The sequence below is a fragment of the Anabrus simplex genome, chromosome 7 (genome assembly GCF_040414725.1).
Source record: "Anabrus simplex isolate iqAnaSimp1 chromosome 7, ASM4041472v1, whole genome shotgun sequence".
Lineage (NCBI taxonomy): Eukaryota > Metazoa > Arthropoda > Insecta > Orthoptera > Tettigoniidae > Anabrus > Anabrus simplex.
In genome coordinates this window covers 32,703,656-32,729,893 of record NC_090271.1, presented here as the reverse complement: position 1 = coordinate 32,729,893, position 26,238 = coordinate 32,703,656, and the positions used below count along the sequence as shown (strand labels likewise).

At 39.9% G+C, this 26,238-nt stretch overlaps 1 protein-coding gene across 1 annotated transcript in view; it reads right to left on the bottom strand.

Moving 5' to 3' along the window:
• Positions 1-26,238, bottom strand: part of LOC136877673 (dynein axonemal heavy chain 8) — a 353,345-nt gene that overhangs the window by 311,621 nt on the left and 15,486 nt on the right. The window contains exons 2-3 of the mRNA XM_068228699.1: positions 22,281-22,479; positions 1,442-1,605 (exon numbers count right to left, since the gene is read on the bottom strand). Coding sequence (XP_068084800.1) covers positions 1,442-1,605; positions 22,281-22,479 — 363 coding nt within the window. The remainder of the gene's footprint in view (positions 1-1,441; positions 1,606-22,280; positions 22,480-26,238) is intronic.

Sequence of the window (26,238 nt, the reverse complement as noted above, 5' to 3'; positions counted from 1 at the left end):
CCTGACTTTTAACCCTCTTTGTCATCATACCATTGCCTGCTGTCCATCTCAAACATTGTCATGGTCATTTTGCAATTGCACACAATCTTGTAACTTATTTATTACTCTATACAGAATAACATCATCTGCAAAAAGCCTTATCTCTCTTTCTAGTTCTTTATTCATTACATTTGTATACTGTATATAAGAAAACATAAAGGTCCAATAACACTGCCTTGAGGAATTCCCATCTAAATGATTACAGGATCAGATAAAGCTTCACCTACTCTGATTCTCTGAGTTCTATTCTAGAAATATAGCTACCCATTCAGTCACTATTTTTGTCTAGTCCAATAGCCCTCATTTTTACCAGTAGTCTCCCATGATCTACCCTATCAAAATGCCTTAGATAGGTCAATCGCGATACAGTCCGTTTGGCCTTATGAATCCAAGATACCTGTTATATCTTGCTGGAATCCTACAAGCTGAGCTTTAGTGAAACAACCTTTCCTAAACCCGAACTGCCTTTTATCAAACCAGTTATTAGTTTCGAAAGCATGTCTAATATAATCAGAAAGAATGCTTTCCCAAAGCTTACATGCAATGCATGTCAAACTGACTGGCCTGTAATTTTCAGCTTTATGTCTATTACCCTTTCCTTTATACACAGGGGCTAGTACAGCAACTCTCCATTCATTTAGTATAGCTCCTTAATGCAAACAATAATCAGATAAGTACTTCAGATATGGTACTGGAAATCTTATCAGTTCCATCTGCTTTTCTAGTTTTCAACTTTTGCATCTTATTGTAAATGTCGTTATCGTAGGTAAATTTTAATACTTCTTCAGTATTAGTCACCTCCTTTATCTGGACATTTTCCTTGTAACCAACAATCTTTAAATACTGCTGACTGAATACTTCTGCCTTTTGGAGATCCTCACATGCACACTCCCCTTGTTCATTAATGATTCCTGGAATGTCCTTCTTGGAACCTGTTTCTGCCTTAAAGTACCTATACATACTCTTCCATTTTTCACTAAAATTTGTATGACTGCCAATTATGCTTGCAATCATGATATAATCTACGGATGTTATTGTCACTTGTAGGATTACAATGTAACTTAATACAGAACACATGCTGCACTGTAACTATAGATTCAGTCCTTGCAAAGCTTTGTGTTCCCCAGTCACCATCTTTGCCACTAGTGCTACTAGCTACTAGACATAGGAACCAGTGCATGCGCACAGGTATGAAAGCGCTTCGCAACAGAAGATGGAGGAACCAGTACATGTGCACTTGTAGAACAAACTGAGTTCGTCTTATGTTTGTAAGATTGTAAGTTCAATGTAATAAATACCTACTACAGAGTCTTAAAACCCTGATATTCATTTTGAAACACCCTGTATATGCCTATTTCAAATTTTCTTACAGTAAATTATTGAGTGAAGGACCAGAGATTACCTGTTCAATCTGCAATGCCCACCCTAGAACAACTTCTTCCACTTTCTTGATTATATCAGGCTTGGTGGATGATTCCTTGACTTCTTGAGGTTCAGACAAAACTCCAGTCCACAGTTCCTCTGGAGTTATGAAAGTAGAACTTCCTTCCAGGTCAATTTTTGTATCTAAAAGAACATACATCAGCGAGACGTTGACTATTTCGTACAAACTAATCATATACAATCATAGCTCGAGGACATCTGAAAAGAAGAGACTTAAGTCACAGAAGTACAGGTTAGTTTCTGTTCAAATGCAGCACTGCAGTTAATTAGCAGATGAAATAAACAGTCTGCCAGTGTAATGTTATTTCTGATTGGCTTTAGGCAAATACAGTAAAGACAATACCCGACACTTTGCGAGATTACATGTAACTAATCTCATTATTAGACCCGTATTGAACTATGCTACGATATACTAACAATTTGTTGGTTATTTTGATTTGTTATTTGGTATTGAAAAGATGGATCAAAATAACCAACAAATTGTTAGTATATCACTTTGCGAGATATCGAGGGACAACGATTAGAGCTCTGACTAGCGGAGTGACCAGAGAGTTACTGATTCTGCCATAAGAGCACATGTATTTGTTTGTGAAGTTTTTGGGGTTATTTATGCATTTGAATTAAGTTGACATACATAAATAGTAGTGTGTGTGTGTGTGTGTGTGTCATTCTTTTATATCTCCTGTCAATATCACTATCACTATCAGGCCCTTCAGGAACTCTGAAAAGTGGTGGCGAAAGGGGCACTGGTTAAGACGCAGCAGGTCGTTATACTACTTAGGATCCAGAACGGGTAAAAAAAAGTAAATAAATAAATGCAATGTAAATATTAATCTTATACCAGTTGTATAGTATCATTTGAAGTAATTCCATATACTGTATATCAGTTGACTATATTTGTAAGTAGTACAGGAGATATATTATAAGTAGAATTTTGTAAACAATATAAATTTATTAAGGATGAGCTGTGTGTTTAATTGAAAACATTGTTAACGTAAATTGTATAATATTGTATTATAGGAAAATTTTCTTCTCTTGTTAATTTAATATTTAGTGCTTGACAATAATGTATTTTAGTGTACCATTTGCCACCGAGGTAGACACCTCATTTGCAAATAAAGAGATTTTGATTTGATATTCAATCGTTTTTACGATGTGGCCTCTTTAAGTCTGAAGCAAGGTAGGTTTTCATGAGGTCTCTCCATCTGGGATGGTCTTGAGCGATGTTCTGCCAATTGATCCCAGTAATCTTCCAGATGTCTTTATCCCATCTGTTCGGTGGTCTTCCCTCAGATGATCTTTCGGACTCCACTCAAGCACAAGCTTTGTCCACCTACCATCAGTTCTCCGAGCAACATGGCCTGCCCACTGCCATTTTAGGGTAAACACCCTTTCTAAAAAGTCACTGACCTTTGTGACTGACCTGATGCAATCTGCTCTCTTCCTGTCTTTCTTCGTGAAGCCTAGCATAAACCGTTCCATAGTTCATGGGGTTGTTCTGAGTTTTTGCTTAACAAACTCGCTCAATGTCCAGGTTTCACAACTGTAAGTCAGTACAGGGAGACTGGTCAAAAACTATCTTCTTAAGGTGGGTTGGCATGTTGGATTTGAAGATTGAAGAATTTCTTCCGTAGGCTTGCCATCCTAGTTTGATACGTCGGAAGATTTCCGGTCTTAAGTCCCCTCTCATGTTTACAAGCTGCCTGAGATAGACATACTCATTGACCTGTTGTAATGTGGAGTTTCCCACATGCAGCTTTCCTGCTGAGGCCCATTTGTTGAGCATTACTTTGGTTTTAGAAAGGTTCATGGATAGTCCCACTTTTTGACAGGCTGAGACAAGATCTTGTATTAGAGTTTGTAGTTCATCGATGTCATTGGCCAAAAGTGTAATGTCATCTGCAAACCTTAAGTTGTTTAGCCTTTTCCCATTGATTTTGATTTCTGTACTTTGCCAGTTGATTGTTAACGTGGCCATTTCTAATACTGCTGAGAGAAATGGGAGAAATGGGGTTGCCTTGCTTTACACCTCTTTGAATTGGAAAATCCGTGGTTGGCACATTGACGTTCATGAAGGTTGAAGAGGTTTCGTAGATATGCTGGAGTACTCTTATGTAGGCAGCATCGACGCCGTGTTCGGGTAAGGCTTACATAACAGCAGCGTGGCTCACCAAGTCAAAAGCCTTTTCAAAGTCCACAAAGGCTAGACAGAGCAGCATTTGATATTCATTACTTCTGCTGATAACTTCACAAAGGATGAGTATGTGGTCAATTGTTCCAAAACCTTGGCGGAAACCTGCTTGTTCAATTGGCTGGGCAAAATCAAGCGTAGAACTGATTCTATTTGTCAGTACCTTGGTGAAAACCTTGTAAAGGACAGAAAGCAAGCTAATAGGACGATGGTTTCTAATGTCATGTATGTTCCCTTTTTTGTGCAGGGGAATTATCATTGCTCTGTTCCAAGATGGAGGGATGAATGCATTACGTAGACAAGATGTGAATATTTTTGCCAAGTGGCTTAAAGTTTCATCACCAGCAAGTTTGAGAACGCTAACTGAAAGGTTATCGCTACCTGCGACTGATTCCTTTTTCATACTGTTTATATCATGTCTGATCTCAGATGGGAGAACTTCCGGGACTTGGGAAATGTTGGATAAGTCAGGCAAAGACAGGTTATCATCAACCTTCTCGTACAACTTGCTATAAAAGTTTCTGATGAACTCAAGAAGTTCTTTGCTATCGGTAATTCGGCCGTTGTCCTCATCTAATGCAATTAATTGCTTCTTCCCGATCTGTAGCTTACTTTTAGCAGACTTCAAACTTGATTTTTCAGATAAGCAAGTTCTTAGAGTATCTTCATTGAATTTCTTTGTTTTAATTCTCTTTCTTATGGTTTTGCCCAGCTCAGAGTACTGTATTTTGTCACAGTCAGACTGAATTTTCATTTCTCTCCTCTTCTTTAGCAAGTTCCTGGTATCATCACTGAGTTTCTTATCCCGAGTGTTATTATTTTTCAACCCTCCAATTACTTCAACCGTATCCATTAGCATTTTTGCCAGATTTTCACCAGTTGTTTCATGTAGGCTTTGTTGAAGGGCTTCATAGAATTTCTCTTTATTTTCTTCTAGATGTTTAAGATTTATTTGTTTCTTTTTCTCCCACACTAGTTTAAGTCGATGTTTCTTAATGTTTAACTTGGCTCTAGCCTTTACTAATCGGTGGTCACTACCAGTATTGAATCTGTTGAGGACTGATACATCTTTAATGATTTGAGGAATGTTAGAAAGAACAAAATCAATCTCATTGGTGAATTCAAAATTGGGACTTCTCCATGTCCATTTACGCCCTGGGTGTTTCTTAAAGAATGTATTCATTATACGCATGTTGGTGTATTCGGCAAAATGAACGGACAGACAGATGGATGGATTTAACCTTGTTAAAATGGGAGACAATTCGCAAGTGGCGTTCCTAGTGGCATGACCTGTAAATTCAAATATCAATGGAAATGTATATATGGAAATCGATAAATAAATGATGTCTAGAAAGAAAGTGTTGCTAAAATATTAACTTCAAAGTTGCTAAAGCAATTCTGGATACATGAATGAAGAATTATTTAACAGGTTATTATTTAAAGACTGAAATTAAATGTATAATCAAATTGCAAAATAGACTGCTGTGAAAGGGCTTGATCTTTCATGTGTGCATTACTTTTTTAGCTTTAGCATACCTACCTGAACTTTCATGGATAGATTTGTCTTTTTTTTTTTTTTTTCTCATTTAAAAGCACTGTACATCACATTAGCACACTTGTCAATAAAAATATCGGCACATTCCTTACACACGATTCAATGAATTTACATTTAAGAGCTAGGCAATTTTCCTTAAGCCTACTAACAGAAAGAAAATCTATAAATTTAGCCGCAAAAACATTCAAAATTTCCCTGTAAGCAATACTGCCATTACACTAGGGTAAAGCAAATTTGCATCATCATCACATTTCTTAAATCACCCATATTTTCTTCAGTGTTTTACTACGCATTACGGCATGCCAAATAGGGTGACTTGGAACACAACCAGCCACACACATATGCATATGCATTTTCCTGAATTAAATCAAAACCCACAGATCACTCCTACAACACCACATTGGTATTAAAGGTTAACTGCTGCACTAATACAAAAAAATAAGATTATATTTTAAGCTAGTTAAAATATGGGTTTTGCAGGTCAGAAGTTTAGGAAGTAGGCCTTCTATAAAAATATCTTTGTAATTGGAAGAATATGTATGCAAACACAGTATTTACTTACATTTTCTTGTCACAAGGGAACGGAAGAAAGACTGCAAATTCTTCTGCACTTCATAGTTATTGCAGCCAAACGCAGCACATATCTTTCCACTCATATTGACAGGAGAGGGCGTAATGGGAGTGTGACGCATCATTGCAATCCATCTTGCAACAATATCATAAGGACTTGGTAAGTTTGAGTCCTCTAGCCTCTCACACTCCAACTCCAAGCACGTAACCTACAAGAGGTGCCCCCGTTAGGCCGAGCAACCCAGTGGCAGGTTCGGGTAACCAATCCCAGCGGGAAGCTGGGTCGGCAAGCCAATCAATGCGGGAGGATCACCAATCCATCAATGAAGCAGGTGTGGTGATTATGCTTCACATCCGTTGCAGTTAGGACTTGCCCAGGTAGCAGATTCCCTACCAGTTCTCTTCACCTGTCTTTTCCTAAATGATTTCATACTAATGTCATTAGCTTTACGTCCCACTAACTACTTTTACTTTTTTGGAGACACCAAGGTGCCAGAATTTTGTCCGCAGGTGTTCATTTTCATGCCAGTAAATCTACCGACACGAGGCTGACGTATTTGAGCACCTTCAAATGTCACCAGACAGGGACAGAATCGAACCTACCAAGCTGGGGTCAGAAGGCCAGTGCCTCAACCCTCTGAGCCACTCAGACCAGCCTAAATTATTTCAAAGAGCATGAAAATTTATCAAATTTTTCCCTTGAAAAATTATTCCACTCCCTAATTCCTCTTCCTGTAACTGAATCTTCACCCCACTTTGCCCTCTTGAATTCCAATTTGATCTTATGATCTTTCCTATCTTTAAACGATCCAGTCAGGCTTATTCTACACCATCTCTCTCCCGACAGCTCGCAACATATTGCTTAGTGGAGCAGGTTGGCTGAACATTTTGCTTCATTTCTACAGGATTTTACACACTTTAATTCATTTTTATTTTCCAGCTCATTTTTCTCATGATGTTTTTTTTTAAAAAGGGAGCATTTTACTTCATGAACTTTTTATCGCTTAAGACTGTAAGAATAATGATGTAACATACTGACTGTTTTGATAATATGTATACAGAGGGGTCCAGAAAAATACAGACACTCTTTGATAGTCAATGTTAATGGAACAAAATGACATACCATTACAATTCTTGCATGGGGTGAATGTTATTTTATGTGTTCCAAGTGATACCCATTAGCAGCCAAAGAAGAATGGGCCAATCAAGCCGCCCAATGACAGACCACACCACACATTAACACCGCATAAATTAACATGTTTGTCCACGTGAATGTGAGGATTTTCAAGAGCACAGTGCACGCAGTTATGGTGGTTTACAGTACCGTTCAGTTTGAATTGCGCCTCGTCAGACCAGATAACCATTTCTGCAAACTGTTCATCCTCGTGAAGCAAGCTTTCAAACCACTCGCAGTACTCCTTCCTTCAATCTGGGTTGTCCTCGTTCATAGTGTGCAGCAATCTTGGAATGTACACTTTGCAGCATTCAGAATTTGTTGTACGGTTGATCGGCTTACCCCACTTTTACATGCAATCTCATGAACAGGTTTTTGAGGTGACCTAGTAAAATGTTGCAACAAAGCAGCGCTGGAAGCTGGACTTGTTGATGTTCTTGGTCGGCCAGACTTTTGATTCATGCATATCCTGAACAGTACGTAGGCTTCAAATTTATCCCAAATACGATAAATTGTTGTATCTGTTGGTGGCTGAGTTCCGCACACGTTACACCCCTGCCATTTTTCGTCTATCATGTTTTTGTACTTCCAGTACCACTTCAATACGGCCTTGCATTGCTCAAACGACAATCTTACTTCATTCATTGCTGCACTGTCATCTGCTGGAAAACGCCCACCAAGATTGTTGCACCATTCACGTGACCAACATCATCTGTTGAGAAAACAATGGTCTACACTACCGCGCAAGAATTGCAACGATATGCCATTTTTTTCCGAAAGATATTAACTATCAAAGTGTGTCTACATTTTTCTGGACCCCTCTGTATTTTGTCCCTTTATATTATCTAATGTAGCTGAAGATGGCCCAAAGAGACTGAATCATCATCATCATTTTACAGTTCCAGTTTCCCAGGTACTGTTGGCGAGCTTCTTCCATTCTGTCTTATTGAGATATGTTCTGTTGTTAATGATGTCTTCCAGTGTCCTTCTTCGATCTGCAATGTCCATCTTTACGATATCCATCCAGTGGGTCCTTGGTCTTCTTACCATCTGTTTCCCTGCCACATGAATCTCCTAGTTAACATATGCTGTCCTTGTTGGCTCCATCCTCATAATATGCCCATACCACCTCAGTCTGGACATGCTGACCCATTCTAACAATGACATAACAATCCCAGCTTCCTTGCTAACCACATCATTCCTTAACTTGTCCAGTCAGGGTTTTCTGAATCGTGGACCTAAGAAACTTCATCTCGGATGCCTGCAACCTTGATGAGTCTTTATAGTGAGGGTGCAGGTTTCAATATCATAGGTTAAGATTGGTATCAAGTACTGATTGAGCATCACCAGCTTTGATTTCGTTGGTATTTTGGAATCCCAGAGGAGTGTTTGTACTTGCTCGTAAAAGTGAGAGCTCTTCTGGACTCTGTTTGCCACCTCCTTTGTGGCTATTGTATCTTGAGATATTATACTACTGAGGTATGTAAAGGTCTCCACACTTTCTAGTGGATGGTTTCCTAGCATAATGTTCGCTGGTCGTCTCTCTCTGTTTATTGCCATCACTACCGTTTTGTGTTCACTTATCTTGAAATGGAACTTAACCTTCCATTCATTGAGTCTCAACTGCACTTGTTCCTCAGTTTCTCCCCAAATCATAACATCATCAGCGAAGGCCATTGCATTTAGTACACTAGAGGTTTTCTTGATGTTCTTCATTATGTCATCCATGATGGTGATAAACAATAATGGGGATAGTGTACTGCCTTGCTGGACTCCACTTTCAGTCTTGAACCGAGATGAATGTCCGTCACCCAATCGCACACAGCTGGTACAGTTCTCATACAGCATCTGAACTTTCCTCACCAGTCCCTCTGGCACATTCCTTTCTCTCAGGCATTCCCATATCTTCTCTCTTGCAGTGCTGTCATATGCCTTCTCAGTGTCAAGGAAAACCATAAACAGATCTTTGCTGAAACATATACTAATTATGTAATGATTTTGCAATTTAAAAATTGTAAATAGTAGTAGTATTGCCTAGATGGACAAATATATCACCGTATTTCTATTCCTTCATCATTATGTCATAGTCCTGTGAATCTTTTTCTCAGCTGTATTAAATTCATGCCCTTAAAGTCTCTAAATGTTACATATTTCTGTCGGTATTTAGTCAGTATATAAGGTAATGTTTAAGCATATCAGCAACAGATACTAGACAGTGAAGAAGTTTTGGGAGTTATTTGTTATTGGTAGGTCTATGATGTATAATTAAACAATATCAAATTAATGGCCATTGGAAAATAGTGTTGGGAATGCACTTCGAAAACGATAAAACACGGGTACAATTCCACAATAATCGAACACATTTATTTTAATACACATATATACATGGAAGCCATCTTGCGATTGCAAAAATGATACCAAACTAAAACTTGAAGTGTCTTTCTTTGCTTATTTCAAAGCTCTTGTAAACAAATCTCAGGAGTAACAAGAATCAAAGAGGTTACACTAACTGATCTCACACAACATCCTCCCACCTAAGTCAAATGAATGTTAACATGAATTGACTTACACCCTTTATGCACAAATTGCCACTTTCATAAAATAGTCCTGAAACAATTACAAAATGATAAAATTCAATAATATAAACACAAATAAATATGTTAATTGACACATATCACAAATTTAACTTTTCTGGCTTGTGAATCAATCGTCCTAGACGAGTTATTTTCACTGTCTGCTTTGAAACTTGAGGACCATCTTCAGCAGGATTAGAAGAGTCACATGTTCCGGCCTCGTGATTATCCTTTATATTTTCCTCACTTGGAACAAAGTCTTTCCTTAGGTGGTTTCGGATTTCCTGGGTATCCTCAGGTGGTTGAAACTCGAGTTCTTTTTTTTTTTGATAGTTGCTTTACGTCGCACCGACACAGATAGGTCTTATGGCGACGATGGGATAGGAAAGGCCTAGGAGTTGGAAGGAAGCGGCCGTGGCCTTAATTAAGGTACAGCCCCAGCATTTGCCTGGTGTGAAAATGGGAAACCACGGAAAACCATTTTCAGGGCTGCCGATAGTGGGACTCGAACCTACTATCTCCCGGATGCAAGCTCACAGCCGCGCGCCTCTACGCGCACGGCCAACTCGCCCGGTGAAACTCGAGTTCTAGTGGGTATATTCTTTGAACTGGCCTTATAAGCTCGCCTGAAGCAGTGACGACACGAACTACTCTAACATTGCCATCCTTTCCCTTAACAAGCTCGACAACTCGTCCCAATGGCCAATCCATTCTTCTAGTGTCATCATTGCCAACCAAAACAATTTCTCCCAGTTTGAGATCATGTGGCTTATCCTTGCTGGCGAATAACTTCAACTGACCTAAATACTCAGTACGAAATCTTTCTCTAAGATTCTTTTTCAACTGAAGGCGATACTGCAGTCTTTTCCGAAGATCAGCTGCTTCGAACAGGTCATACTCAGGTACTCCTACTTCTTCTATGTCGTGTAGAAACATGTTTGGAGTTAGAGCAGCCAGATCTGATGGGTTGTCAGACAAATAGGTTAATGGCCGAGAATTTATGACGGTTTCGCAGTCACAGAGGATTGTCTGCATCTCTTCATAGTTGACAGATGATCGACCAAGCACTCGACGGAGAAGAGTTTTGAGCATTCCTACTAGTCGTTCCCACCAACCTCCCCACCATGGCGAAGCTGGAGGATTAAAACGCCAATCTATCTTCCGTGCTGAACTGTATTGTGAGATTGCATTCCAGTCCAGTTTGTGACAGGAGTTCTTAAACCCAACAAAATTTGTTCCCTGGTCACTGTAGACAATGACAGGTCTTCCTTGTTTGCTGCAAAAACGTCTGAAAGCTTGTAGAAAGCTATCTGTTGATAACGAAGATACCAGTTCCAATCGAACTGCACGGTAAACTCCACAAGTGAATAAGCAAACCCATGCCTTCTTCGAGGTTCCATCATCGGCTTTGATGTAGAGAGGACCAGCAAAATCAACTCCAGTAACTTCAAAAATTCTTGCGTCACGCACTCTACTCTCAGGTAAAGGTGAAGGATGAGCTGCCAACTTCTTTGAACTATGACGTTTACAAATCATGCAGGAGTTAATAACAGCTCTAATTGTTTGTCTACCTCCTAGAATCCAATACTGTTGCCTCAGAATTGACAAAAGCATCTGCGTACCAGCATGACAGTTGCTAAGATGGGCGTCCATAATCAGTCGCTGAACGACTGGGTGATCCGCCTTTGGGAGCACAATGGGATGACAAAAGTCCCTGACATCATCCCGGTTTGATATCTTGGTCATCAACCGAATCAATCCCTGTTCGTCAACAAACAGAAGTAAGCTCTTTAGTTTGGAATTGAAAACATCTATGAACACTTCCTCCTGCACCCACCGTAAAATCTTCCTTTCTGCCGTGACAAATTCCTCACTTGTCAGGTCACGATGTATGCGTTGAGCTTTGCTGATGCGACAGTTGGTCAGAAAGCGGAACATCCAGCCTACCATCCTTACAATTTTCTTGTACTGAGAAAAGTGTTGGTAATACCAATCTTTACCGATGTCTTCTGAATTACTTGATATCAATGAAACGACATTCTTCCTTCTCTCCGAATTTATCTCTTCCTCATTATAAGAAAAGTCAGTTTGTGGCCAGCAGTCTGGATTTTCTCTCAACCAACCAGGGCCTTCCCACCAACGGCATTGTATCAACTTCTTCACAGAACATCTGCGTGATGGAAGATCTGATGGGTTTTCTTTTCCAGGAACATGTCGCCATTCGCAACCAACTGACAGTTCTCGTATCTCTTTAATCCGGTTCATGACAAAAGCATCCCATGCTTCACTTCGCTGAATCCAAGCAAGAACAGTTGAAGCATCTGTCCAAAAAATTGCCTTAATATCGGGAATACAATAATCCTTTACAATCGATGCATATAATCTCGTTGCTATTGAAGCTGCTAAAAGTTCTAACCTGGGAATGGTCAATCCCTTGCCTGATTTTCCAGTTGGTGCAACTCTTGACTTGGCAGCCACCAAGTGAACACTCACTTCACCCCCTTGCTCAACACGCAGGAATACAACTGCTGCATATGATGTCTGACAGGCATCTGAAAAAATGTGAAGTGTCCAGGAGTCGTCTGGGCTGTTGCAGTTAGACAACCAACGAGGAATCTTGACTTGAGCTAAAAGAGGAACTTCTTCAAGCCAACTCAAGAATTTCATTTTGATCTCTTCATTGACTTCTTCATCCCATGTCAAACCTTCTCTCCAAGTCTGTTGAAGCAACAATTTTGGTATTAATGCTACACTACATGTGACACCCACCGGATCAAAAATTCTATGGGCAGCACTCAAAATAACTTTCTTTGTTATTTTCTCGAAGCTAATCGAAAGAAGGTTATCTATGTTGATTGCTAGGGAATCGTCGGACTTGTTCCATAGGAGTCCTAACACATTGGTAGGTCCGGAAACATCATTACTTCCGGTCAACTCCCACCCTCGAAGACAAAATTGCCGTTCCCTCATGACACCTGAAGCTACATCAATAAACTGTTTAGCTTGTTCTTCATCGTCCAAACTGGCAAGGCAATTATCAACATAGAAGCTATGGGTAAGAAGTTCCACAAATGACTTGGGCCATGGTGACTTCCCTTCCTCACACAGTACTAATGTATTTTCAAGGTGAAGTTTGATGCATGATTCTAATAGAAAAGGACTTGGAGAGACTCCAAATACAACACGACAATGTCTGTATGTCTTGAGACTTCCATTTCTGTCTAACCACAAGAATCTCAAAAAATTTCTGTCTCTCTCATGAATGCTGATCTGGAGAAAAGCTCTTCTTATGTCTCCAACAACTCCCACCTTCTTCAGTCGGAAACGAGCCAACACGGAAGGTATTTTCTCAATTAAATTAGGGCCTTTCTCAAGACATTGATTGAGGCTGGGCTGTTTATCTTCTTTAGACGAGGCATCGAACACGGGGCGCACTGGTGTTGTTGATCCAGGTTTCACAACGTGACAATGAGGCAAATAGTGGCAATGAACATCCATTTCCTGAGGAGGCACTTCTTCTATCACCCCTTCCCTCAGCCAATCATCTAGTACTTCCTGATAAGCATCATAGTAACCTTCAGTCTTCAATCTCTTAACAGTAGACATCAGTCTCTTCAGTGATAATTGGTAATTATCAGGCAGTGGAGGATGGTTCTCAACCCATGGGAGGTGAACTTCAAACTGCTCTTCTTCATTGACTGATACTGTATCAAGGAAATGTTGCTGTGTAGTAGACTCAATCTCAGATCTGCTGCGTTTCTCAGATGGATCGCTAATCCCTAAAGTATCTAGAGTCCACAAATCTGTGATGGTGGCTTCTCTTGTTAGCATAGCAGTCACCACCATAGCCATACTTTCCTCATTCCTATGTTCTGAAGGTACTTTGCCCATTAAAATCCATCCCAAACGAGTTTCCATGGCCACTAGTCCAGTACTTAGTATCTTGTGGCCTCCTGTAAACAATTTGCCTGCAACATCAGCTCCAATTAATATTTCTATTGGTCCATAAGATTCGATGTCACTCAAAACAATGTTCTGACTACTTAGTTCTTCAATCCAAGGACCTTGCTGTACTGAAGGTATGGCACCACAAATTCTTGTTTGGTCTAATGCTTCAAAGTGACAGTTGTAGCTACCATCCAGACTAGAGAGATAAATAGTGTACACACAATGATGGTATACTCCAGTGGTTGTACCTCCAAATAGCGAGTGTTGGATATTTTCCTGTCTGCCAGTTTGATATCCCATTTCCGTGGCTGTACTCTTCAAAATGTAGGAACGTTGTGATGCTGAATCAATTAATGCTCTTACAGTCCGCTCAACTCCTTGGCCCCGAACCTTGACAACTAGTGTCTGCATCAGCACCCCACAATGGTTCAACAAACTAGCTAAAGCTTCATCTTTCTGGACTTGCGCACTAGAAGTCATCTTGTCTCCTGTTGAGTTCGGTCTCTCTACGGCTGAGTCTACCTGGGTTTGTGGCAACTTATCACACATAACCACAAAGTGTCCTCGACTACAAATGATGCACCTAGGCCTATTTCTACATTTCTTCGCTGGATGTCCGACCTTGAGACAAGAAAAACAGCATCTTTTAGTCTCAAGTGCAAGACAACGTTCTTGCAAAGTCATCTTCTGGGCCTTAATACAGTCTTGAGACTTGTGATTAGACGAACAAAAGACACACCCTGCTGTTTCTCTACCAGATGCAGTAAGGAGACCTGCTGCTGTGGGAATGTTCTCATTCGGATTAGTGGTGTAATTCAAGCTCTTTTCCTTCTTCTTTGGACCTCCCTTGACAGCTACAGAAGACAAAACACCAAACCCTGACATAGCAAAAGTAATCTTCTGTTCCTGTTCTACTTCACATCTAAGAAATTGCATCAAACTGTCTAAACGATTCTTGGAATTCACACTCTGGTCACCGACACTAGCCCCCCCTGGTTCAACAGCTGAATTTGAAGAAGACTGGCCAATGAGCGCGATTGAAGAAGTTCTCTCCCAAGTTCTTAGAATGTCCTCAGGCAAACATGACTCTACTAGTGGTAAAAGCATGGAATTACACTTGTCCGTTGTGACACCTAAGGTTCCTAGGGCTCCTATATGGCTCTGAAGCTTATCATAGAGGGATGATAAACACACCTTATTAGGGCTCACAGCATTCTGTAAGATTAAACTTAACAACTCCCTAATGTACACTTCTACCAGCAAATCATCCTTCCCATAGCGTGCTTTGAGACTTGATATTGCTTTACAGTAATTTTCTCCGGCAGCAGGAAAGCTCTCAACTAAATCTCTTGCTCTGGATCCAGAAGTGGTGGCCTGTATGAGGTATTGGAATTTATCACTAGGGTCTAAAAGAGGGTCCTCATCAATTTTCTTAAATTGTGACCAGAAAGGAAGCCAATCTTTTAGTTCACCTCCGAACTTTTTCAATTGCAACAAAGGCAGTTTGTATGAACGCTTAACTTGGAGTGACGAGTTAGAATTAACTGATACTGCAGTAGCTTCTGAGTTCCGGTCTTCATTTAATAATTTTGTAACAACAGTCTTAACCTTATAAAATTTGAACTTATACTCGTCAGCCATACTGATTTCTTTGTCTAACTCGTCATCCCTAACCTCCACGTTCTCAATCATATTAGTGAAGATAAGAGTATCCATACCTGTTAATTCATGAAATTTTGTTTCTAATAGATCCATATGTGCACTAATACTTTCCGTATCTTTCTCCGGCATCTGTAGTAACGCGTCGAGCTCATTGTAGATCTTGGTTATTGATCGCCGTAATACCGCTCTTGATTTCTTTGTCACAGCTATATTCACTTCCATGCTTGAAATACTACGTATGAAACTGTTTATATGATTATATAACTGTCTAATGTCTTGTCACGGTCGCCAAATGTTGGGAATGCACTTCGAAAACGATAAAACACGGGTACAATTCCACAATAATCGAACACATTTATTTTAATACACATATATACATGGAAGCCATCTTACGATTGCAAAAATGATACCAAACTAAAACTTGAAGTGTCTTTCTTTGCTTATTTCAAAGCTCTTGTAAACAAATCTCAGGAGTAACAAGAATCAAAGAGGTTACACTAACTGATCTCACACAACAATAGCTTCAAATAACACAATTTATAAGTATATCCAACCAGTATTGAGCACAATTAGAAAGAAGTGCAGCTCATTTTTTGGACATCTTATTAGAACACCAGAAACTAAAATTAGTAGAAAAAATTGTGGAATAGCAATACCAAGATTAAATGGATCACAGAAATTAAGAATTATATTAATGAACTACAAATAACACTAAATGATCTCAAGAACAAAACAGATAAAATTAAGATTCTCAATGACACACATGTGAGACTAGAAACCAAAATTAATAAAATGGCAAAGGGTAGAGTGTTTTCAACAGAAGAAAGGATGTCGGCATCTGAGAGGATGAAGAAGTATTGGAAGCATAGAAAAGCTACATTTTCTTTGTATAATTCACTCGTGTGGTCCTATGCTGGCCATAAAATATTACAATTACAACTAGGTGTATGAATGTATCAGCAGATGGCAGAAGTATGGACATTGTGGGTGGGTTTAAGAGGCATTATAGTCATGTCACAGGATTTTAAAGTATCTTGCAGTTGTAAGGCATCGCTGCTCTAGGTATATAAGTTTGTATTAAAGTCTGCAAAACCAATCATGTGCTCATAAGATGGTCGCAGTCTCAGCAAGCTGTCTTCTAAGTCATGGAAGTCCCACACTGCATCAGGAGTCCTACATACTACAGCTACCAGAATTTTTACAATACCAAAAAAACACCTCTACAAACATATATTCAGGAGCAGCTTTTGCAGCAGGATTAGATGTGTGTACGACTCTACTCTTGAACATAGATTTAAAATATATAGAGCAATCCCACCACCTCGTCTGTTTGTCCTATCGTGCCTATATATATCATCATCAACCATACTTGATGGGATTGAATTATGGAACCAACTGTCACTTAAGAGCAGCAGTATGAAAATAAATCAAATGTATTTAGTTAAATAAAATAAGCATCATTACATCTGATGGGAGGTGTGAAAAGGACGTCCGTTCTCGAATAGCTCAGGCTAAAGAAGCTTTCTATAAAAAAAGATGCCTGTTGACCTCCAAGGCAATATCCCTACCAGTGAGAAAGCATTTCATTAAGAGCTTCATTTAGAGCATTGTGACCTATGGCACTAAAACGTGCACTCTATTAAAGGCTGATAAGAAAAGAATATATACATTTGAAATGTGGTGCTGGCGTCGAATGTTATGAATTCCCTGGACTCGCAGGCTAACAAATGAAGAAGTTCTCAAGAGATCTGAAGAAACCATCAGTCTAGAGAAAATGATCACGAAAAGAAGATTTAGTTGGATAGGACATTTACTCCGGCATTCATCATGGTGCACCACACTGCTTGAAGGGAAACTGGAAGGAAGGACTACAAGAGGACGACCAAGAGCAGGGTTCCTCGATGGCATTAAAGGGCGGCATCCATATCAACTAATCAAGCAGCTGGCTCAGGATAGAAGGTCGTTGGACGAGGACAGCATGCTACCCACCAACCATCAGGTTGAGGAGAATGAGAGAGAACATTATAGTTATGAAACTGAGCAGAGTGGCCGCAAACATTATTGCTCTATGGATATGGAGCCTACTTTTGCATTCAGGAGACAGAGTGGGTTCGAAACCCACTCTTGGCCATCCTGAGAATGGATTTCTGTGGTTTCCCGTTTACACTTCCAGGCAAATGTTAAGCTGGTTCCTGTTCATGGGCCACAGCTGATTCTTACCTATTTTCATGCACCATCATTCATTTCATCTCCTCGTCTGGCTCCATGGTTAAATGGTTAGCATGCTGGCTTTTGGTCACAGGGGTCCCGGGTTCGATTCCCGGCAGGATCGGGAATTTTATCCATAATTGTTTAATTTTGCTGGCGTGGGGACTGGGTGTTTGTGTCGTCTTCATAATCATTTCATCCTCATCACGACGCGCAGGTCGCCTACGGGAGTCAAATCAAAAGACCTGCATATGGCGAGTCGAACTTGTCCTCGGATACTCCCGGCACTAAAAGCCGTACGCCATTTCATTTAATTTCATTTCATCCAGCATTAGAGCATCCTGGCATAAAAATAAGCCATACAATTTCACCCCATCTCATCCCTGACCCCGTATCAGGAAATGGGACTAAGCCAATAGATTATCCGAGCCTTATGAATGATATATCGGCACAACTATGACGGTGTAAATACCACTTGTATGCTAATTATTTATAGATCAACCATCATCCAAAATTTCTGAGATTAATCAAGCAGTAGATTATATGAACTCTGAATTGCAAAATATATCTGCACGTAGAAAGTATGTTTCAATAAATCCATCAAAATTTTAATCTACTATTGTTGGACAGATGAAACAAATTACACTCACCGGCAAAGAAATGTCAAACACTATGTGTTTGAGACAAAATTTAATGTTGACTTACGATATTACATCAACATGGCAATGTATTGTTAAGTTAATTAGTCCATTTGAGAAGTTTCAGCGCAATAATTGATAAATATTACTGATTGTGACAGTCACAATACCAGTACTGCCGTTTCCCGCCTTTTGACAAGAATAACCACAAAGAGCTGCCTTAAGGTTTATTGCTATGAAAGCTTATGCCACTTATTTTTATGGACATTATGGCTTGTCTACAACAGTTAGTTGCACTTCTCACTCAGGCCATAATGGCTCTTTCACCTGAAAATGCAGCAAGGGACCTAGCATTTGTGGAGGATGGACCAGTATACACTAAGAAGAAGACATTACAGGCACATCTTGTTCTAACATGTATAGAACTGTCAAAAGGTACAGACAGGACAATAACTTCACCAGGAGGCCCAATTTAGGTCGTAGGAGGAGCACTACTGAGCGCAATGATCGCTTTCTCGTAATGCATGTTCTTCATGATCGACACACAACAGCTGTGGAGGCCAGAAATCGTCTGCGGTAAGTACGGGGCACGAACATCAGCGAAAGGACAGTAAGGAGGAGGTTGTGTGAAGCGGATTTTAAGTCCAAGAGGCCCAGCATAGGACCTCTGCTTACACGTGAACACCGCGTCTCTTGGATGCAATTCGGCAACGCCCATCGAAACTGGACTGTGGAGCAGTGGAGCCCATTGCTATTTACTGAAGAATCCAGATTCTGTTTGAGGGCACCAGATGGAAGGGAGAAAGTATGGAGAAGGTCTGGGGAATGTTATTCACCCTGTATTTTGTCCGCAAGGACACTGGTCAATGGAGGCTCTGTGATGGTCTGGGCTGCGATTAACACTGATGCATGTAAGGAGCTTGTGCTTGTCGAAAATGGAAGTCTGACATCCCACCGATACATCGAGGAGATTTTAGTGGATCATGTGGTGCCTTTTGCACCTGTCATCAGTGAGAACTTTATCCTGATGCATGACAATGCTCGCCCACTCATTGTCATTTGTGTTTGAGAGTAACTGGATGAAGTCGGAATTGAGCGCATTGTGTAGTCTCGACGTAAGCCTCATAGAGCATGTCTGGGATATGCTTGGAAGACATTCTAGGAGTCGTTCCCCTGACACACTGGCTCAGCTTCGGGCTGCTCTCTAGGCAGAATGGGAGCTTATACCACAAGAGAACTTTGAGATTGCATCCTGAGCATGTCTGATCGAACCGCAGTTGTAACAGTGGCTGGAGGTGGTAATACTCGTTACAGAGGCAATGGAAATGTCTTGAAAACATACAGACAAATGGACTGCATACGAAACTGTGCAGATCTCCGGCTTTCGACATTTCCAAATTCATGTTGGTAGACTGTTGTTATTGTCATGATCAACAATATCAATTATTGCACTGAAACGTCTCAAATTGGCTAATTAACTTATGATAGATTGCCATATATTTGTAATGTCATAGTATTTTATGTTTACCCTATTTCAAATGGACTAACATTCCATTTTGTCTGAAATATGTAGTGTTTCACTTTTTTTTCTGCCAGTGAGTGTAGTATGGGAAGGAACAAAAACATACCTCTACTCATTTTATCTGGAAAATTCCATATGAAAACTTCGTAAGAAATCTTGATGTAATTTCAAATAAGAGCTTTAACTGCAGAAAGTAAATAAACAATATCTGCAGAAAAGTTCATGCCTCCCTCCATTCACTATAATATCATCAAAATGCTGCCATTAAACATGAAAATTAGTCTTATAAATATTCTTAACCTCCATATATTTTTCTACTGATGCAAATCTAATAGATGCCACGGAAGGAGAAGTAAACTGATTACAATGAGCTTTGAAGTCTTGTACTAGATTTATCTTCTTCTTATGCTATTATGTTCATATTACTACTTATTATAGTCAAGTTCCCCTTCTAAAATTTAAACAATATAAAAAACCTCCCTGTAGCAGCATTGCTCTTTCAAATATTAAATTAAGATACCAGTACCCCATATTACTTATCTTGACTACTGAATTTCCTATCCTACTTTCACCATCATAACACATGCTCCAGAAGCTGACTTAATATTTCTCTCGGCAGGTCAGCAGCATATAACTGTTCCTTTGTTTCGAATGGAGCTAGAATATGGAACTCTTTCCCACATTACATCAGAGCCATAAATAGCTTTAATTCTTTTTAAGTCGTCTTGCTGTTAGCATCTCCGTAATTCATGTCGCCAAGTTCAATGAATCTTGAAGAGTGAATATGTGTGCAAATGTACATTTATTCTGCTTATGTAATGTTATTTTGCATTGTGTTACGATACTTCTAGTTTGTAAACCATAGTTTATAAGATAAGATGTACATATATACATTGGTAAAGAAGTGCGATTAAGTGTACAAGATGATCATGGGTCCTAAACCATTATGAATAAAAGAAAATATAATAAAACAATTATTTATTTTAGCATTATAAAGGCTGAGAAACGTAATTTTTTGTTAAGATTGTTTACTTTATCATGCTCTATGAGGAAACCAGTTTTCAATAAACTAAAGTATATTATTTGCCTGTAAAGTTATATTTATATGGTTATAGTGTAACTTTTTGATGATAATAATAAATAAATATCATGAATAAAAATATATAAATAAATAAATAAAATACTCAAAACTTCATGAATATAATGTATTGAAATAAATTAATTAAAATATTTAATCAAAATGACCGTAGTATGGGTGCCAGAGTTCACCAGAATGGATCCCTCGAATTTTGATAGAGCATGATAAACTTTATATCCCAGTGCGTGTACATAATGCTGCGTACTGGTACATCTGCTGCAGGCCTTACCTAACCTTCTGAAAATGACTAAATAGGTAGGAACTGCACGTAGGATCATCAATAACTTCACTGATTCTAGAATAGCTAACTATATTCTTAACAAAATCCATGCATGAACACCTCATCAACACACAAAATTATACATGTAATACACACACAAAAGATTGCTGCAAGACTCCATATTTACAACAACAACAATAATGAAAACAGTGGGAAAACGAAAGCGAGAACTAAACCACCATTTGTAGATAGTCTGATGAACAATGTACATATATGTAGATAAATACCCTTCACTGTCTCTGTATCAATACTACTTGCCGATTCTCAAAATCGGTACTTATAACATCACACAGATACTGTACCTCGTAATACTGTGTTCACAGACTTTAACACTTGTTGTAAAGATATATACATTTTAGCAACACACGCCTGTCGATCCTCAACATAAATTATGGAAATTCTGAGATAGCTTTCACCAACATATAATGCCAGACCTCCACAAGTACTACAACACTTAATGCGTACGCCTTCCATAATTTGTTGATCAGCCACTTTCCACGAACATAACAAGACTACGCTCCACGAATGTTTGAAGTCCAGTCCATTGCAGCCGTATCACTCTAGTACCGTATATCAGCACCACTTCCTTCCCGTACAGTGTGTCAGTTGTGGTTCTCTTCCGTAGTGATGTCAAACTATATAAAGACCTCAGCATTCCCCTTCCTCTCAGATGATACGTCTGGATTGTTCCTTGCCAGCCAATCATGAGTGAACCTCTAATCAAGACCATGCCCTGAACTCATACTTGGTCCCAAGACATAAACAAACGCTCGGGTTTATTACATGAGTCATCGAACTTCCCTAGTACAACAACAAGCTCATCTCATCTGGCTGGGATATATACATGACTCATAGAACTTCCCGACGACAACAACAAATACATCTCATAAGACACTGGGGTAGCCACATGACTCATCCAAATTACCAGAGTTATTAAAGCAATGTTTTCCCACTTGTGCAAAACAAATTACTCATACCTACATATGTGGAGATCTCCCAGCTTATAAATATAAATGACAAAACATACAAATGAAATACCGATAATAATAATAATAATAATAATAATAAATCGAATACTGACAATAATATCTCTAACTTCTACATACAATTCGAGGGTGTGATATACGTACTATCACAATAGGGAGTGTTTCCATAAATTTCATCATATTTTCAAAACAGTCCATAGCACAAAAAGGAATAAGAACCCCTGATTTGCAGTAATATTCCAAATGTTTGTAAAGGTGTGTATTTAGCTTCCTTCTTTGCAGAGGACTGACTTTACTCAGACAATATGACTTTGGTTCCATTGCAACTAAATATCTGCTACAATTTTACTTACTTGAAAGAAAGTCTAGAAAGTCATCAACATCTCCAAGAAATTGTTGTATGTCTTCGAGGCCTTGAGCTGACTTGGAGAGTTCTCCCCAGGTTGTTGTTCCATGTACTACAGGCTGAGTGTAGGTGCGCAACAGTTCGGAGACTGAGCTAATGACGTTTCCTTCGTTGCGATCTACCTCAAATATACAGAAGTACAGGTCCTAGAAAATGAAGACCAGTTAGAATATCCCCAATGAACACAACTTCTCACTCAGTTAACTTGAGAGCTTTCTATGTGTAATACATGACATATGTTACCTAATTATATCCCTTAACTACTTGCGTCAGGAAGGTACATCTACATTCGCATCGGGTTATTTTGTCCCACAGTTGCAAATAAAAAAAGTATAAGTGTATTTATGGCATAATACGAGTGAAATTATTTATTCTTATATGAAGTATGAAGTCCTGTTCCTTGGTTGAATGATCAGCACAGTGGCCTTTGGTTCAAAGTGCTCTGTGTTCGATTCTTGGCCGGGCCTGGGATGTTAACTTCGTATGGTAGATTCCTCTCGATCGGGGACTGGATGTTTGTGTCTATCTTTATACACACGTTACACACCACACTACCGACTATTACAAAATAACAATGGCCTGCTGCAAGTATGTATTTCAAGTTGACGCCCATGTGGGCGAGCTGTCCACTTGTGAGAATGGGGCAATGCATATGATGAATGTTGTATGCAGCACAAACGCCCAGTCATGAACTGGAGGAAATAACCAATGAAGGTCACAATCACTGACCCAGCCGGAATTAAACCCAGGAACCTTTGGAGTAAAGGCCAAAATGCTAACCAGTTAAACCATGCAGCCGCAGCACAACATAACACTTACACAGGAAATATGTTTAGCTGAACACTAATTTTTTTTTTGCTACTTGCTTTACGTCGCACCGACACAGATAGGTCTTATGGCCTGGTGTGAAAATGGGGAAACATGGAAAACCATTTTCAGGGCTGCCGACAGTGGGGTTCGAACCCACCATCTCCCGAATGCGGGCTCACAACTGCGCGCTCCTAACCGCACGGCCAACTTGCCCGATCACTAATTTTCTAGTCATTTCTAAGCATGTATGTTTAGTCCTCAACAGCTCCGCCATCAGCTGTCATAGATGGCCTAGGCATCATTGAAGAAGCGTACTAGGGAAATGAGGAGTGAGGTAGTTTCTCGTTGCTTTCCTCACCGAGCCAGAATTTGCTATTACATATCGGTCTGCCATGCCCACTCAAATGCATGCACCAACCGACCCTATGAGTAACATTTTCACACCATTCATAGCAGGGACTGGCTGCGTAAGGAATGGCATTACTACCATCACTCATACCTTAGTCACTTTCATTTGACAAATCTCATAACAATAGCAGATCGCCAAGAAATTATTGTCAACAAACACACCTAGGCCTACTGCAATATGACGAATAACTCAATAGCAGATGAAATTTCCAGTGGCGTATACTGAGGGCTACCAAGGCTATCAGTGAAGCCCAAACCTCGAATGCGAGCAATGGAAATCTAAAGCACATTATATTGTAAGCATCTGACACATTGTTCCATTTGCAAACCTTGAAAGCAACTGTGAAAAGACGTCGCATGTATTTCTGAGAACAAGGCTTCGGAGACTGATATTGCAGCCCACACTCTCGTCCCGTTCCCCGCGACTCGCCACACGCGGCTTGCTGCTGTATGCCTACAAGCGCGGGGACCGGCGGAGGATAGGTGTGCTGGTGCTAGGCCGTTGCCTACGAGATACACAAGGCCGGAAAATACAGCACACTAGACTCGTCCTCGAGATACTTCCGGCAAGTGCCGCTAGAGTTCTCTTTACTGTTTTGCCTCGCCCGCTCATTACAACACGTTCGAATATGAAAAACTATAAAAATTCATTAAAACTAGTAATTTCAGAAGGCAGCAAACAGATATGAGATCAAAGATAGACCAAGAGCAATTGTTTGACTTATTTTCTACAACATATTTCTTACAATATGCTTAAACGAAATGAGTAATTCACGAAAGAAGCAGAGAAATCTGATGGCGAGTTTGTCACTTCTTAACGATTCCTTTAATTGTGCCTCAAAGTATCCGATAAGCGGATCGAGATTGCGGTCATAAATAACTTTGTGTTTAATCGCCCTTTCACCAATTATCAGCGATCCAATCTTTTCCTCCGCACATCTGATATTTTGACATTCGTATTGAAACCGCTGTTTGGTGAGCGATGTTATGCCCGATACGCAAATATTTAGCGTCGTTTCACCGTATTTCTCTTTTTTCTTCGTGTAAAATTAAATTTGTGTTCGCTTCTGCGGTGTAGTGGTTAGTCCCGGAGGTCCGGGTTCGATTCCCGGCTCTGCCACGAAATTTGAAAAGTGGTACGAGGGCTGGAACGGGGTTCACTCAGCCTCGGGAGGTCAACTGAGTAGAGGTGGGTTCGATTCCCACCTCAGCCATCCTCGAAGTGGTTTTTCGTTGTTTCCCACTTCTCCTCCAGGCAAATGACAGGATAGTACCTAACTTAAGACCGCGGCCGCTTCCTTCCCTCTTCCCTGCCTGTCCTTTCCAATCTTCCCATCCCTCCACAAGGCTCCTGTTCAGCATAGCAGGTGAGGCTGCCTGGGCGAGGTACTGGTCATCCTCCCCAGCTGTATCCCCCGACCCAAAGTCTGGTGCTCCAGGACACTACCCTTGAACGGTAGAGGTGGGATCCCTCGTTGAGTCCGAGGGAAAAACCGACCCTGGAGGGTAAATGGATGAAGAAAGCAGAAGAAAATTAAATTCGTTCTAACAGGAATAAAGCTCCTAAATGACCAATTTTAGCATGCTTTTCAATTTGGTTTGCTTTTTGGCCAAGTTCAGATACCGTAAAACTTTTTTTCTGATTTCATTACCCGTATCCTACTCCTCAATTTACAAATTATTTTCTGTAATCTGGTATTTAATTTTCTCATCCGTATATTTTTTAGATTTAACAGAGATACTCGTAGACTTTCCTCGATATAGAAACGAGACTTGTACTCCTTTTTCGTTTGTGGCTGACGTATGAAAATGTGGTATATTCATCGTTATCTGAATCGGAACTTTTACTAAATTTTGATGGCAATAGATCATTTTTGGGAGCTGGACGCTTCCTGCTTTTGACATTTTCCTGTTTGTGAACACGATACACAATGAAAACAGAAGGAAATTTGATTGATGTGCTTACACTGAAATCTGTTATGAGAAGAATTGCTAGGTACCTAAAGAGATCCTACTATATCACTTTGCCTAGAAATAGTTTGCTTCCGTTTCTCCCTTAAACCGCACTCGGAAGGGAAACTATGGAACGTCAATTTTCGTGCTTTTTTAGTATCATCCGAAATAGAGAGGTACACAACAGTGCACCTTCTTCTCAACCTCACAGACACTCACCGACAGAAACAATATTCACAATAAATTGCACAAAATCAAGACAGCATCACAATTACTCCGCATATCACATGGTTAAACGCCGCCAAGAACCAAGGTCTGTCTAGGAAGGTCTGGTCACGCTACCACAATCCTTTGCGGTGGCGGCCATATTGGGTCTTAAATATCGTTCTTGTGTGGGCGTGCCCGATGTAATGATGTGAGTTATTACTTGTATTTTGAAGGAAAATGGGATACTGTACCTCGCCATATTGTCAAAGTAAGACAACTGACAGAATTAGACTGTTTCGCTTCCCGAGAGATAAGCAAAGAAGATCTCAGTGGGTACAAAACTGTAGGCGTGACATATGGCAACCTACAGATAATTCCGTCTTGTGCGCGTTTAGTGAAGTTATACATTCGTATTATTCCTGAATAATAGAATGTTTATATGAACGATGTTTTATATTTATATGCCTTATTATATATTTTCTTCTAGCATCATTTTGAAGAATCGCATTTTGAATTTAAGAGGGAAG